The sequence below is a fragment of the Branchiostoma belcheri genome, unplaced genomic scaffold (assembly GCF_001625305.1).
Source record: "Branchiostoma belcheri isolate BF01 breed outbred unplaced genomic scaffold, Haploidv18h27 scaffold51, whole genome shotgun sequence".
Classification (NCBI taxonomy): Eukaryota; Metazoa; Chordata; class Leptocardii; order Amphioxiformes; family Branchiostomatidae; genus Branchiostoma; species Branchiostoma belcheri.
The window spans coordinates 34,972-50,829 of NW_017804143.1; the positions used below are offsets into that span (position 1 = coordinate 34,972).

The 15,858-nt window shown below is 40.3% G+C and overlaps 2 protein-coding genes and 1 non-coding gene across 3 annotated transcripts; 1 reads left to right on the forward strand and 2 right to left on the reverse strand.

The window, feature by feature from the left end:
* Window positions 1-758: 758 nt before the first annotated feature.
* Window positions 759-3,647, forward strand: LOC109480504 (myeloid differentiation primary response protein MyD88-like). The gene is made up of 5 exons (XM_019782709.1): window positions 759-883; window positions 1,220-1,472; window positions 1,844-1,959; window positions 2,358-2,430; window positions 2,843-3,647. The coding sequence occupies exons 2-5, from the start codon at window positions 1,367-1,369 to the stop codon at window positions 3,346-3,348; spliced, it is 801 nt and encodes a 266-aa protein (XP_019638268.1). The 5' UTR covers window positions 759-883; window positions 1,220-1,366; the 3' UTR covers window positions 3,349-3,647.
* Window positions 3,648-5,831: 2,184 nt separating this feature from the next.
* Window positions 5,832-15,572, reverse strand: LOC109480518 (acyloxyacyl hydrolase-like). Its single transcript, XM_019782722.1, has 20 exons — window positions 15,090-15,572; window positions 14,651-14,746; window positions 14,153-14,213; window positions 12,799-12,898; window positions 12,502-12,549; window positions 12,138-12,208; window positions 11,687-11,747; window positions 10,715-10,796; window positions 10,375-10,469; window positions 10,170-10,239; window positions 9,936-9,969; window positions 9,381-9,463; window positions 9,110-9,149; window positions 8,790-8,864; window positions 8,370-8,445; window positions 7,767-7,863; window positions 7,294-7,352; window positions 7,082-7,141; window positions 6,516-6,689; window positions 5,832-6,161 (listed from the first exon to the last, which is right to left on the reverse strand). Exons 1-20 carry the CDS (start codon window positions 15,193-15,195, stop codon window positions 6,033-6,035), a joined length of 1,617 nt encoding a protein of 538 aa, XP_019638281.1. The 5' UTR covers window positions 15,196-15,572; the 3' UTR covers window positions 5,832-6,032.
* Window positions 13,391-13,462, reverse strand: Trnap-agg. The gene has a single exon. It is a non-coding gene; the product is annotated as a tRNA-Pro (tRNA).
* Window positions 15,573-15,858: the final 286 nt, after the last annotated feature.

Consider the following 15,858-nt stretch of genomic DNA (forward strand, 5'->3'; position numbering starts at 1 on the left):
ATTCCAGTTATTCTTACTAATACTACTATACTAGTTTGCCAATATCTTAACATTAATGAATGATACTGAATTAAATGTTTTACGATTAGTGGGTTATGCTCAATTCTAATTCCACAGATTAGAATATCTTGAGAAAATTGCAGCTTTCACTACTAGGGAAAAGCAGTCTCTTCATAGCTTTATAATTATCATGTTTGAATTCGCCCATTTCTGATGCTTTTAAGACATTTTATGAATACTAGTACATGTATATCCTACCCAAAGTACTGGGTAATTATTTGTCCATGTCTTGAATTTTAATTTGTACCTTAGAAAAAGGACAGTGGAGAATTGTACGTTGAAAGTCCCTATGATGTTGCTGTGAGACTCAGTCACAACCTTGTGGCTTACACGCTTTGGAGTGCCAACAACAGGGAGGCAGCTGTGAGTAAAAATGTTGATTGTTTGTCACACGACAAAATATAATTGTAGAGCTTATACTTTGAAGGTTACCTTTTCTTCAGGCATTTAAATTTTATTCTCATTGGCTTACTTGAAAGGCTTGTATGGTTAAACGTACTATCAGTATATATCCTTATATGTCGGAACCAGTTTGGCGTTGTCCTATATTCTGTATTGTGTTCAAAGTCCTATTCGTTGCTTTAATACTTGGGACGGTCAGACACAATAAAACTATATCTGCACAGTTACTTCTGGTCGCAAATGTACGTGTATGATACGAATTGTATGAAAAGACCAAACATTTGAGACGTTGAGACCATTGAAAATCGTCCTCCACAGATATGTAACTACCTGTTCTAAATCCTAGCAATCCAGCTGCGAGTTTCCTACTGAGCTTTCAGCACACCGAGTCACCATTCAAGCAAGGCAGCAAACAGAGAAGGTGTGTAGACTGTGTACTATACAACCGAGTATACCGCGTAACGAGAACGCCGTAATGGCATAACTTACATTCTTTTAGTTCGTGTGAAAAAAGTATGCGTTATACTGTCTGGTGAACTCAATACTAAGAAGCAATACGTTTCTAGTTCTACTATAAGCCTAGTTGAAGATTAAAATATGAAAGTTTTGTCTTTAAATGTCACTTTACTAAGGATGGGTCGCCGACATTTGTTTGTTTTCATCTAATGTTGAACCTGTAATGTCTCGCCTATTCACCATTTCTATTTCATACCAGTAGTAGTAAGTTAAGTAAACTGGTTATTGGCTCTTACTCTAGAGCATCATTCGAACGCTGATCACAACCGTCTTGAGTGAACACGTCGGCCTGAGATGGCGGGAGCTCGCCCGGGACCTGGATATCAGGAATGTCGAGTTGGACGAAATCGAACGAAGGTGTAACATCAACCTTAGAGGACTGAGGGAGATGGCTGTGGAGAGTCTGCTGCTGTGGCTGGACAGACAGGTGTACTGGCCAAACATCTTTGACGTGTGGTGGGCACTAAAGAACATGAAGATGGATGATGTGGCAGGTCAGTAAACGGTGTCCTGTCGTCACCTGTATATTTGCCATTCCCCTTAATTATATAGCAGCAAAAGAGATAAGTTATTTGAAATGGTTACCAAAATGTTCCCTAGCTTTATTTACATTCCCAGCCTACAAAAAACTGCATTTCTATTAACGCCTCCTAATTCATACATTTTGCAAAATGTCAGGCATTTCATACTTCACTGCACGCAGAAAAGAAATCAAGATTTGCAATAAACGTTCGATATCAACTCCTACAGGACTGAAAGCAGTAGACTATACAGTAGACTCGCCATATTCTGGAGAGCGGCTTGTCAAAACATTATCTGCACTTGAGACTTTGCGAATTTATAAAACAACTTCTATTTCTTGCAGAACTACTTTTGGAGAAACTAACTGAGGAGCGAACTCTTGCCAACGTGACAGATGATGTTGGGGACAAAGTGGAAGCGAGCGCGGAACACATGGAGGAGCAGGAGGAAGACAAAGAGGTAAATATGTGTCCTTTGCAATCATTTTAGACTGTTGAAGACAGCGTGATTGAAGTCTGTTAACGTTCTTATTAAAAGAATAAACTTTAGTTATTGGGAGTCCCTGTATTTTGTCGAGAACTAACTGAACTGTTTGCAAACAACAGCAAAGTTGGTGTACATGTAAAATACACCCTACAGCTAAATAATTTCCTTAAGTGTATAAAGATTTCTTCCGTCTTGCTTATTGGTCCCCATCAGTATTGTTTTCTAAATCTTTCAGATCATTGGTCACCATCCATTTTATCAACATTTTTCAATCCATGTCCTTTAAATGTATAGAACAACACTGTATGTAAAATGATCCACACACATGCACACAGAGTTTTAATCATTTGCAAACGTTCTTGCCTCTGCAGGTTGGAGCTAGCGGTGTAACAGTTGGCATGTCCTTCTTCAAGAGATTCCAGAAACTGTTCATCTCCTCACCAGGTTTGTATTCTCATTAGAGGAGGTTTCTTACCAGTTTAGTACCATAGAATTCCTGAAACCCATTCCTTTCGATTTGACTATGATCTCTACCATTGGCTATATAGAATAGTCATAAACTATATGATGAACCTATGCTGTCATAGTAAACATCAAATCACACAAAATCGCTGAAAAACCTTGACGGATAATTTCTATGGAATTCGGATGTAAGCTATATATACTTCTATCTGTGTCAAAAGATTTTTTTTAGTTTGCATCATCAACATGTAGCATGAGCACAACAGGTTAACTCCAAACGCCATCCATTTTTTTGAGGGAACCTCAACTTTACTGGATGACCTCAACTTTACTGGATGATGCCGTATGGAAGGTATGGCGTCTAACTCGAATTCTTGATTTCTGGTAATCACAGTGTTTCGTTGGCTGAGGAAGTTCAAGTTCGATGCCTTCGTGTCGGCCAACCAGCGTGACTTCCCCTGGGTGGATGAGTGGGTCCAGCAGTTGGAGTCTCCACCACACAACCTGAAGATCTGTGTCCACCACAGGGACTTCAAGAGCGGCGTGCCGATTCCTCACAACATCGACTGGGCAGTAGCGAACAGTAGGAAGATTCTCATAGTTCTCTCCCCTAACTTTCTGTCCAGTAACTGGTGTAAGTTTGAGCTCAAGGCAGCCATTGAGAAAGAACTAAAAAGCGACAAGTACTGTGTACTGCCCGTGTTGAAGTCTAAGTGTGAGATTCCTGATGAGTTAGCTCTTCTGACATACCTGGACTGTACAGACGGTAATGTTGATGTAGCCAAGCTGGCAAGTGACATCAAATCCAAAGTAAGGAAGAGGGCAAGTTTTGCCAGTTCACCCAAGAGGAAACGATTCAAGTATGACCACAAAGAAAGGGACTACGGACCATCATTTTAGACAACATGTGTGGCATTCCTTTCTGACAATAAACGTCAAAGCTGATAATGCTGAGAAAGTAATTGTTGATGAATAGCACATATAATTAATACGTTCCTTGTCGGACACCAATTACACAACCTTTTTTGTTGAGGACAATAAAACATTTACTTTTGCTGACAAATCAATTGTTAATAGCTACAATATATCATTTCACCATACGAGACAACATAACCAATTAAGGCCAAACAAGACTTAATCCACACAAAACAATTCTCAATAGCGTATAGAGGCCCCATCGTCTGGAACAAGTTAAGTCAACTGCTACAAAACTTCCAGTCAATTCCTGTGTTTAAAAAACTTCTTAAAAACGTTTTCTTACAAAACCCAAGTACCACTACAATCTGATTTGTTTGTTTTCCTTGTTTTTTTTTCAATCTTTTGTTTTAATCGTTACTTTTTATGTTAATTATCTAATCAGTTTATTTCTGTAACAGCGACTTGAATTACATGTATAAGACTTTTGTTTAATTTCTCTTCGTAGATGTTAAAAGTAGTTTACACACTTCAGTTAGTATTTCTGTGTCTTGATTTTGTTTAATTAATCAATTATATCATTGCTTAATTTTGATGTTTAATTCAAATATGTTTTGTCATAAGTTACATTTGTTTGGGGTAGGCCCTTTAAAAAACCACCTAGGTTTCTGGCCTACCCCGCATATTCTCTGATTGTTATTATTTGATTATGAATTTTTTTTACATACGTACAAAAATAAATAAACAATAAACAAACAATAAACAATATTATGGTCAATGCAAAACTATGAAGGCTTTCTGGCATAATCATTGGCGATGTTTAGTTAACAACTTTGTTATTTGATCTTTATCAGTGTCACGCATGTTCCGTTATTATATCAATAAGAATATGTAATCTTTGTGATCAATGTGCATTTATGATTAGTTATATCATTTTTCCTTGTCAATTTGTAACCGTTAGTAACGTCAGACACGAGTACACCGGTTCATTAAGCTGTATCTCATAAAATAACATATAAAATATGCAAACATGTAAATAGCTTTGGTTTCCATTTGGAATTTTACGTGAATTGATTGATTTAGAAAAGACATCAAGTAGATTATACTATTTCTAAGATCATTGACTATCATTACATTTTCAATTACCCTTATTGCATAGGAAATTATGTGTGCTGGTGTTATAACTAGATTCCCTGAATGAATCTGTGGTTATAATTTTTTTGTGGAATTGGCTTTTAACACAATAAAAGGTAATCGGTAAAACGTGTCATTGTTGTCATGTCACTCTAAAACTTGCAGACGGTTTAGCTTCTTCTTAGATAGTAGCTCAATGCCATGAATGTGACATAAGGTAGATTTGGGAGACAAGTTTAACTTTCTTAGACAGAGCTTAAAGGTAACCGGAACTCAATATACCTCTGGGAAGCCTGAAATTTCCAATTTCTTGTTTTTGTGGGGTTACAGTGAAAGATACAAGTGACAGCAAAATGCAATGCACCTGCAAAATACAATAGAACTACCTTTTGATGTGTAACATCACTAGCGTTATAAATACATTAATTAAGGGTTAATGTCCCGCCCTGAGGTGAATATGGTGTGATAAAGCCTTGTCAGTTGCTATAACCACAGAATAAAGCACCAAGTGAGCGCAGCGAACGAGGTGGCTTTATGAGGTGGTTATAGCAACTGACAAGGCTTTATCACACCATATTCACCGAGAAAGGGCGGGACATTAACACTATTATCATATAGCTTACACGATAGCCTATCCAAACTGATGCAGTGAAGAGTGACACAATGTACAATTTACCCCTTGCACATGCTGAATAGAACATAGAATATTTGTTCCATCTGGAGTCACCTGAGGTCACTGGGGGGTTCATGTTCTATGGCCTTCTATCTGGGTCACAGGCAGGGAACAGGTGTTCTTATGGGAGTCACCCGAGGTCATCGGAACACAACTCAAGTTATTTTTGGATTTTTTAGAACTAGAGCCCTGTTCTATTGGGTCACCTGAGGTCATATGCGGGTGATTATTCATTTTGTTTAATGTATGGATTGGGATGAATAAATACCCGATTTTGACTCTATTTGTGACATTACGGCGACATAAAGAATGTGGAATGGAGCCTTCTGATTGGTCAACGTCACCCGGCTATATGATAATAACGCATAACTTTTGACTTGGGGTAAGATTTTATTGCACAAACTGAGTAAATTAAGTCTATCGCAACATATTTTGTGAATCTCATTTATTTTATTACATCAAGATAATTACTAACATACTGATAGTAGGATAATAATAATAATAATGTTACAGCATTATAAATGACAAGAAATTGCATTATTGCATTTGAAATAGAAGACAAGGCACTGCCAATTGCTGTTAAGTTCGATTTTGATAAAGTCTTTCTAAGATCTTTTTGTTACGATAGGCCCCAAAAACGAGGAATCCCCTTGAGTTCATTACACACTACAATTACAAAGTCTACTCCTGAAGTTGCTATAAGTAGATTTAGAAGTTGCCACACTTTGTTTAATAAATTGCACCATTTACAATTGTTGGATAACAATGTTCTGGTAACTGTCACCTTCCTCACGACATTACTAAGTCATGTTATACTTTGCATTGCTGCTAGGCGTAACTGCTGTAGTGTGCAGAACCTTCTTCAGTAGCCGCCCTGGTCCCCAAACAGTTGTTTGATCCTATCGTTGTTTGGGTTGACCTTACCCAGCACGTTGGGGTGATCCTTTTCAAGCATCTCCCAAATGTGCGCCGCACCGAGGGCATTTGCCAGCTGTGAAGCAATACAAAATTTCTGTCATTGAACGCATTCACACACTCACCACTCACACTCACTATCCCATTTAAAGTGCCCACGAGACCTTGAAACTTTCAGGTTGCCCGGCGCGCAAGTTCTTCTTTTTTTTGCATACAAAGCGACCTTTACAGGTGGGCTGGCTTACATCCTGCCTTCTAAAATAAATAACTGGTGTTGACGGCAACATGGAATGCTGATTTGCAACCTAGCTTTCGACTTAGGTTACCTCGTTGGCAAAATTCTGATAAAACACCCAAAGAAAACCGTGAAAAATCAGGGTTTCGTGCAGGCGCAGTATGTTCTACCGACGTGCTTGGTTAGATGACCTACCTGATTGATATGGAAGCCGTCGACAGGTTCGATCAGCTGCCACCCCTGCCCGCCCTGCGCCTCCCACTCCGCGATGACCTCATCTATGGGGACGTCCTGGTAGTAAAGGTCAAAGTTCTTGTACCGGGAATTTGCGGTGATGTTTCTCAGGACGTCATTCAGCTCAAAGGCTCTCTGTAGAAAATTTGTTTGCCGTGTCATACAAAAGAGAATCGATTTATTACAATTAGGGAAAATAAGGAAAATATGGAAAGGTGAGATTATTATAATAATTATCTATTTTGTAATTACCTTCATGTACAAAGTGTGTTCCGTATCTATGTCCATGTGCTAGGCAGGTCGAGAACACGTTAGGCTTAAGGGCCCTTAAAATGTTACCTTATTTCCTGACTACAATTTCCTGGTATATGCATGCCTGTATACTAGACAAAATCAGCAAGAAATTCACAACGCTTACAGAGGTGTGAGTCATTGGATTTCCTGTTGTCCATGTCATTTCTTTCTCAATTTTGTACATTTTAGACAATTTTTTTGTTGGATACATTTTTTTCCAGTTGGTTACCCACCTTGGTTGTGAGGTACCGGAGGGTAGAGTTATCCGTCAACCAACCAGAACATGGGGAGATCTGGACAAACATAACAAAACATACAGAACATCTATATAACAGTGGAAAATGTATTTTGTAAGAAAACATATCATTTTAAATGATTTATTTGTTATTAATTTAAAGACCATAACTGGAATTTAAAGATCATAACTGGAGTGCGAGGCACTGACCTCCAGACAGTTCATGTAGTTGTAGAAATCCGTGTAGGTGATGTCATTCCTCAGACTTCCTGAAATGTAGAACAACAGATCCGACCGATCCTGACTGTCCATCACAATTAGCAATTCCACCACCAATGATAGCGTATAACAATTAGCGGCTCGACCAATGAGAGAGTGGCTGCATGTCTATAAAATATTTCCATATTTATGTTTTTGTATTGCATAGATACGTTTTATGGAGGTGGACAGGACTACCGGGATATTGGAGTTTCATTTTTATATAGTATTAGAATAATATGGGACGGTAATATTAGGGAGTGAACCGGCCTGCCCTTTGCCAGCACCCAAGCGATGACAAATGACGGAATAAAATGAATGGAGGCAGTGTTCTTAGTTGCAATGCCCCCCAACGGCCACCCCTTGAAAACGGACCGGTCCGCAGTAATCTCTAAGAGAGCATGAACGATTATGCAGCTGCTCACCTAGTGGATGGATCCTGTCGTGCACGTTAGCGTACAGCAGGCTGCCATTGGCCAGGCCTGACACCCAAACATGGCTGCCTTCAGGCAGAACCTCATCCTGAGTGAGAGGATAAATGGATCATGATCATTCATTACCTCTGAGGAAGGAATGGTTTAGATCTTTATATGAATGTTTGCAGTTATAACTAACGGAGGGATTTGATTGTACATGGTTACTTACTGGGGTACAGATGTAGCCTCTACCAGGCTTGAGGTAGCGGCTGGAAAGAGTAGAAATCGGCCAAAATAGAGAGATAAGCATGCCAAGGGAGTATGGCCGTTGAGAGGACAGTTCGCCGCCACAACTGTTCTCTCAACGGACAAACTCCCTTGGCATGCTTATCTCTCTATTTTGGCCGATTTCTACTCTTTCCAGCCGCCTCCTCAAGCCTGGTAGAGTACAGTAGTACAGATGATGCGTAATTGTTTTTCCGTCACATCTGTATTTTCACGTATCATCAACAACGTCACTGGTATTATTGCTGTTAACGTGATTCATGTCTGTAATTATTACCAGTCGTTGGAAACGTTATACATACAGTCCTTGACGGTTGCATTACTAACCAAGTATTGCAAAGTGTCCAGCATGTTATTTCTGAATTCTTTGGGTTTAGTCATGTGAGCCAGGGTGTCAGGATGCCTAAGTGAGAAAAGACAAACAAAAGTTAGAACACTGTCTTATTAGTAATTTACTGGAGTCTGGAACCATTTAAACCCACCAAGCCCTAAAAAAATCAATTCACACAATCATACCTGTCCCTGAAAAACATCCACACATCCATGCCTGTCCCTGGTGCTGAACAACATTCACACATCCATTCCTGTCCCTGGTACTGAACAACATCCACACATCCATGCCTGTCCCTGGTGCTGAACAACATTCACACATCCATCCCTGTCCCTGGTGCTGAACAACATTCACACATCCATCCCTGTCCCTGGTGCTGAACAACGTTCAATCAGAATTACATATGAAATACCCACCCGTTGCACACATCGTTTCCCACCAGCTCAATGTTGACTAAAGCAGGATAATCCGACATCCGGTTTCTTACCAAACTGGAAAGTAGATGTTGGTTTAGGTTAAGATGCAGTCATTTTATGGAATTCAAAATAGATTGTTTTAAACATCAGATGATATATATCTTGGGATGACCACAAACTTAATGACCTAACAGTCTAGCCATCGGAGCTTCTGGAGTTATATTCACCATGCTCAAACATACATTTACACCGTTACCACTACCAGAATATTACGGCACTGTAAATGTACCATAGGGTTGTATAGATTTGTCACAACTTACCTCCTTACAATTGTGCTGTTCATACTCCCAGATCTTCCACCTGAAAAAACAAACATCGCAGACACACAGCATAAATTGTATGTCTGGAAAATTTAGGACACAAAACTCCCCTCAGTCAGAGCCCGATTGGGGACTTCCACCGGTATACAGACACCGGTGCCATTGTGACCTTAGCTCAAATCGCGATCGACACCTGCAGTTGCTATTAAGATTAAGAACTACGTATATTCTACACTTTGAAGTTGAATATACTGGGAACCCTGATACTTACCGTTCACACCTATATTCTGGTAGTCTCTGTGGTTACAGCGGTTTCGTTCACGTAGTCGCATGTAGATGGAATCCACGGGCCCTCTGAAGGTGGAGATGGTTAATACGACATGTATAATGATACAGTAAGCAAGGGTTAATGGTGTCATAAGGTCTGGTCATTTCCTACAACCACCGATTGAACCGCCGAGTGAGCGAAGCACTTGGCGAGTTCGAAGTGACGAAGACACACGTTGGACAGAAGAGAGTGGAAAGCAGGGGTGGCCCACATCGTCGACAGATGAAAACGGCAACGATGGTGATGAACGTCATTTGGCTATATAATAATTTATCCTTGTACACTTCATAGTGACACTGAGTTTACATATTTCCTGTATTTGAGGAAAGCCACACTTCGAGCGAAGCAAGGCTACCTGATCGATCGAGTTAGTGTCGAATGGCAGCCAGACATTCGCATTTTTCACCCAATTTAGATCCTTGCAATTCAGTCCCTGGCTGCTAAGATAGGCGGTCCATTTAATAACAATATAATAATGATAATAAGGAAAATACTCACTTGATGACCTCTCCAAAAGTGTTGTTGACATGACCTGGGAGACCAAAAATAAAAATGAATTCATAAGTCACAATGGAAATCATCTTTGATATCATAAAATCAAGGTTGATTCATTACTTTTGTTGGATCATTTCAGCCGAAATCTAAGCGAGAAAAAAATCGAATTCCCACCTAACCACCCTATTTCAGGACTGAAATCGGAAACATATAATTTTATCCCCCAAGGTCTTATACCTGTAGCGGTGGAAAGTTCTGGCCAGTCGATTTCATTCTCTAGGATGAAGAGTAAGTCTTTGAAGACGGACTGTGAAAAAAAAAGAACCAAAGACTATCATCTGTAAGTATATAGCAAATATAAGGCAAATGGTGTGCAGACAAATGACAAGGGAAAACAGTCATGAGATGGCGAAGGTGAGGATGATATGCAAACAGATATTACCGGATTCAAACTCTTCGCCTCGAACCACTGTGGCGGCAGGTGGAAGTGTGCTCCTATGGAGTCTCCCAGTAATATCAGACCCCTGGGCTCTGTTCCTGCAGAGAGATATCGTAATCTTAATCATTCAGCTTTACTCTTTATGTGAAAACAACAAACTGTTTTAGATATATACCGATTCGATCGATGTTAACTTTTTGCTGTCTACTTGAATCTCTTGTAAAATAAGTGTAAATGTATTTCATACAAGTTGATACAAGTTAATGAGAATGGGCAGTATTGGGTGGAAGTTGTCTGTGGCAACACTGAATGTTCCCTTTGGAATGCAAAAACTGTGACTTACCATTACAAAGGACTTCCTCATAGGGCAAGCCAGTTTCGGAATCCAAACCCTGGGAAAGTGTCAAGCAATCATTATCAAGTAACTGCAAATGACATCAGTTAAAACATAAGAATAAAGCATCATGTCAGGAATCTGTCAAATCATCAGGGAATTATGCTTGACAACATTCTTACACCCATCCCTGTATCTAGCACAAATCTATCCCTGTTTCTGGTGCTGAACGTAACAACATTCACACATCCATGCCTGTCCCTGGTGCTGAACAACATTCACACACCTATTCCCGTCCCTGATGTTGAATACCATGACAACTTCTACTCACAAATATTCCATTACAGTTAGAATCCGTCAGCACATCTCCATTAATCGGTCTGAAAATATAAAAAAATATTACTTGTAGGAGAAATTCATCAGTGTCAGGATGGCATCACAAATATTTTCTCTCTCTGTGAATGCAGTAACTGGCAAGCATTACATAAATCGGCAGCTTTTTTGCTCCGCCTTATGAATGAAGGTCCATAACTCGAGATGGCGTCAAACATCTGCATATATAAGTACACAACGCACTTATCGAGAAAAGTAGGAATGACCTGTTGCATAAGAGTTGCAATGTTGCACTGTTGCTCGCAATTGGAAAATTTTCTGACACAACGAAGCCTATTAGATTAAAAAGAGTACAGTACAGAGATATGCCCCCTACTCATACCTTGCTCCAGGATGATACCTCGGGTCAAGGTCATTGCAATCTTTCCCACGCCAGGAACTTCCTCTGAACGTCTGCAAATAGACAAAATTATGATACAGATGTGAGAATGGAAAATGTTTAAAGTGTCTTTAATCATGACAATCATGCAAAGATTCCTCGAAGTTCAAGTTTTAATCTGGATTTTCACTGTGCTGAGGAACTGTGTGTGCCACTATGTACTGCGGCCCCCATGCAGTATTTGCCAGAACTGCAGAAAGCACCCTTACCTTCATTGTGCTGAAGCCATCTTTGTCCAAGTCGTCAGCGGGAAGATGTGAAGAAAACGCTCTACAAACAAATATGATAGACAGATAACGTTACATGATTAAAATAATGTTGTAACGTAGCATGTATCACCCAAACCCATCTTTCAGAGTATAATTCTACAAATGGATGTTGTACAGAAAGATGTACCGTAACAATGTTTTACATTTAATGTAACTAAACGGGCTGTTTACATATCAGGAAGGCACTGGCTGTGAAATTTGTCAGGAATAATACCATGTGTTGAAAGTTGCGATGTCAGTTTTCCACAGTAACAGAGAATCCTGGGCTCCTATTGGTGAGTTCTGAGAATGTTTCTTGTCAATGAGTTAGAGGTGTATGGGCCACAAGTTGTCACAGAGGGGCCCTGCAATCGGAGATCTAATATTTTTGTATTCTTGACTAAACAGTTACCTGTCAAAGATGTTACATATCTCCTTGATTCCTGGTATATCACAGATGTCTGTAAATTCTCGGCCTTGCCGCTGTGAAAGAAATTATGTTAATGTTGTCATTTCTTCATACTGCAAAATTATCCTCGTAGTATTAGAAGTATTACAAGTTATCAGTCTTTTTCATTGCTCAAGACCTAACACATACCCGTAGCCAGGATTTCGGTTGGGGGTTCTTCCTACTGTCCGAGGGACTAGTGAGTGCCGAAGGCGCGAGCTTCCTGGGGGCATGCTCCCCCGAAAAAAATGTTGAGCAACATTAGTACTTTCATTTTCATTAGAATCAAGGCTCAATCAACTGAGGCTCAATCTTAAATTGAACATACCATTTTCTTGACTTCCTGAATTCTCCTAAGTGCTGCATCCATACCTTCCTATAACATGTAGACCAAGATAAAAGAATTTAATGGGTTATACCAATAAGGACAGAACTTTAATTTAGACCAATGATAAAAAGACTTTGTTAAATTTAATAAAATAACTTTACTATAAAAACCTGAAATAGAATTGCGCAAACAGCAAACTCAAAAAAGATCTGCCTGTACAGTTATAACTATAACGTTGTAATTATGATACAAGAGTTTCTTTTTTGTTATTTGAACCCCGTTGTTTGTGGACTATACCTTGGGTACAGGAAAGATATGGCAGGCCTTGTGACCTGGGTCGACCTTACAGAAGCCGATGGCATGGCAGACTACATCAGGGGTCTCCTTGTTATAAATCCTACAATGGCACAAAAGTAAACAAATAAACAAATATTCATGCCATTATAAACAATGACAAATAGATAAAGCTGCTAAATTTCACCACTGGTAGCGCGATGGCCTCCTAAAGGTAGCCTCCGTAGCAGGCTTATAGAAGTGGGGGTTTGGTGGTCTTTGGCCGTTTTCTGATTATTAACGGGGGTAATTCAACCAGGCCGGCTATGTTGTCTATATGCAATCAGAAAATAGCGCATAAAAACTCCCAAAGCCGAAGACCCCCAAAACCCCTAAACACTAACTTTTGTTCCGCCAAGTTCGACTTTTCAAGGATTGCGCTTTCATAAACTCACTTCCGGGTTCTGTCCAAAACACTTTAGACAGAGATACGAGATTCGGCCGTTTTTGTGACTAAAAAAAAAAAAAAATCAAATAATCTGAAAAAAAGAGGAAATCACAAAAGAAGCAAAGAAGACGACAAATTATTTAAGTTGAAAAGAAAAAAAAACTGACAGGGCTTGCCCGGGAATCGAACCCGGGACCTCTCGCACCCTAAGCGAGAATCATGCCACTAGACCAGCAAGCCTTGCATGCGACAAGATTTGATCCAATAGCTTTTGAATAGAATACTTAAAAGCGCCGCCTGTCGAAAAGTAAACAGTAGCGCAGGTAAATTATATTCCGTTGCGGAAGCACCACTGCCTCGGGAGAAATTATGACACGTACGCCAATAGCCTCCTTTTCAGGCGCTCCGGGATCGGTAGTTTTTTTTGGTGGGGGGTGGTTGTTGGCTTCTTTTCTGATCAAACGTAGATTGAAGCTCCGGCCGCGAACACCAGTATGCCAGCCCCCCCCCCCCAAAATAGACCGATCCAGGAAAATGACCGGAGAGACACGTAGCGGCACGTGTCATAATTGCTACATTTTGATGAAAAGCAAACTTTAATTCTGGAAAATACTCAATTCAATAAAAATACTTGAAAAAAAAACACATTTTTTTAAGTGGAGGTTATGCGAATGACCAAAATGTAGCAAAATTTGGTAATTATTAGTACCAAGGAGATTGACCAAGACTTAAGCTCCTTGCTTGTATTGGCACGTGATAATCACAAATTTTGATCTGTATTCAACATTATAACAGGAACATTATGTGTGTTCCTGAATTTTCTAGAACGTCAAAACATCCTATTAGATGAACTTTCATGGTAAAAATCGATAAAATAACGTTAATAATTTAATCCCCCCCCCCCCTCAGAAATGGAGAAGTAAAACTCACGCTTCTGCTATGTAAGGAGCAAATATCTCAGCCCCTGCCCGGCATGGAGCCTGGAGCTGCTCTGGAAAAGAAAAAGAAAAAAAGTCGTTGAACATTTCTACATCTACAGTCACGTGGAAGCAATGTCTAATTCCTTTACAAGTTTTCTGAGTGATGTATTGATAAAATAGAGAGAGAGCCTACCGTGAGATCGAGAACCTAGACTAGAGAGAGAAAGGGAGAGAGAGAGCCTAGAAAACGAAAGATAGAAAGAGATAGAGACAGGGAGGGAGGGAGAGCCTGGAGAGAGGGAGCCGAGAGAGAGAGAGAGAGAGAGAGAGAGAGAGAGAGAGAGAGAGAGAGAGAGAGAGAGAGAGAGAGAGAGAGAGAGAGAGAGAGAGAGAGAGAGAGAGAGAGAGAGAGAGAGGAGGACTAGAGAGAGAGTGGGTGAGAGAGAGACTATAGAGAGAGCCGAGAGAGAGAGAGGGGGGGGGAGTTGACGTACTCAGTTTCCGTTACCTGGTAGAAAAGAGCAGAATCGTTCCAAAGCCTCCACAGCTCCTTCATTGTACACTTGAGCCAACTGTTCGACAAGCCCCACCAACACTGTACATACTGGGGAGGTGTACGGTTACAATGAATGTGTACATGTTTTGCTTTTCAACACACATAAACATATATAAAGAAATAATTATAAACTCGCCGGTGTTATTGTATGACTCTTCCGTGGCAAAAGACGTGTCATCTTAACTAGCTGTCAGGACGAAACGGGCTTCTACACTCAAATAATATTTTTCGATTTTTAACACCATGACCTCAAAATAATTCATTAATTTTCGATCTCAACTAGCTACGTCTCGTGAGCGAAGATTGCAAACCTAGAACATTCGATTACCTGCAGCTGTATTCAAACATTACGTATTTCTATTACCTTGGACACTAAAAAGTTACTGCTTACCTATACAGTTCGTCCCTCCGTTTGCATCCCTAACTCTACCAGCCGTGGTTAAGGGTACCAGAGCCAGTAAGGCGACCGTACACACGAGTCCGACAGACCGCCACATTGTTCCTGACACTCGGGGCACGGTTCTGGGGGAAGCCTTGTGATCTGAAGCGGTCCAAAGGCCGGGTGTCACGTCGCACGAATGGGTGATTTGATTGACCAAGCGTTCCTACCAACCAAGCGAGCCCTCCGTAGTATGTAAATACTGGTTCCCGTTTTACCACTGATAAGACTTGGTCACGAGTTATTACTCATTAGGTCCAAAGGCCGGAATCTACAAATCTTCACAAGACTAACAATGCGGGGCAAAAGCAGTGAAATTTAGCCGAGAGTTATTGGTCTGGGCCTATGGGGAGTTTGTAGCCACTGCAATGCCCACGGAAAGTTCCCCTCCTGTGGACTGACTCTCCTCGTCAATTCCTTCACTCTTTGTCGAATTCTACTATCCGTATCCCCATAGGAAGTGATGGAGGGTAGGGATCTATAGCACACAGTTACAAGCAACACATAACTTGACTGTAGTCATTTCCCGACATTTTAATTTCCGCTGACGAAATGTGAAACGTATACTTCCCTCAGAAACTTGGGTTTCCGGGTTGGTAACATAATACCCCGAGGCGAAACCACGAAGTTTCGCTCTATGAAAAAGAAAAGTCTTGCAAGTCGTGCGTAAAGTTCCTGTTGTCACTTGTCACTAAAAGAAGATACAACATCAACAGCATAC

Bases quoted from the DNA above. Each gene is read 5' to 3' on its own strand.
- LOC109480504 (XM_019782709.1), top strand. From the start codon at position 1,367: ATGGCTGTGGAGAGTCTGCTGCTGTGGCTGGACAGACAGGTGTACTGG. The intron at 1,473-1,843 runs GTCAGTAAACGG...TATTTCTTGCAG, and splicing joins GAAGATGGATGATGTGGCAG to AACTACTTTTGGAGAAACTA. The intron at 2,431-2,842 runs GTTTGTATTCTC...TGGTAATCACAG, and splicing joins ACTGTTCATCTCCTCACCAG to TGTTTCGTTGGCTGAGGAAG.
- LOC109480518 (XM_019782722.1), bottom strand. From the start codon at position 15,195: ATGTGGCGGTCTGTCGGACTCGTGTGTACGGTCGCCTTACTGGCTCTG. The intron at 6,690-7,081 runs GTGGGTAACCAA...AATTTTCTACAG, and splicing joins TCCGGTACCTCACAACCAAG to AGAGCCTTTGAGCTGAATGA. The intron at 6,162-6,515 runs GTAGGTCATCTA...ATTGCTTCACAG, and splicing joins ACGGCTTCCATATCAATCAG to CTGGCAAATGCCCTCGGTGC.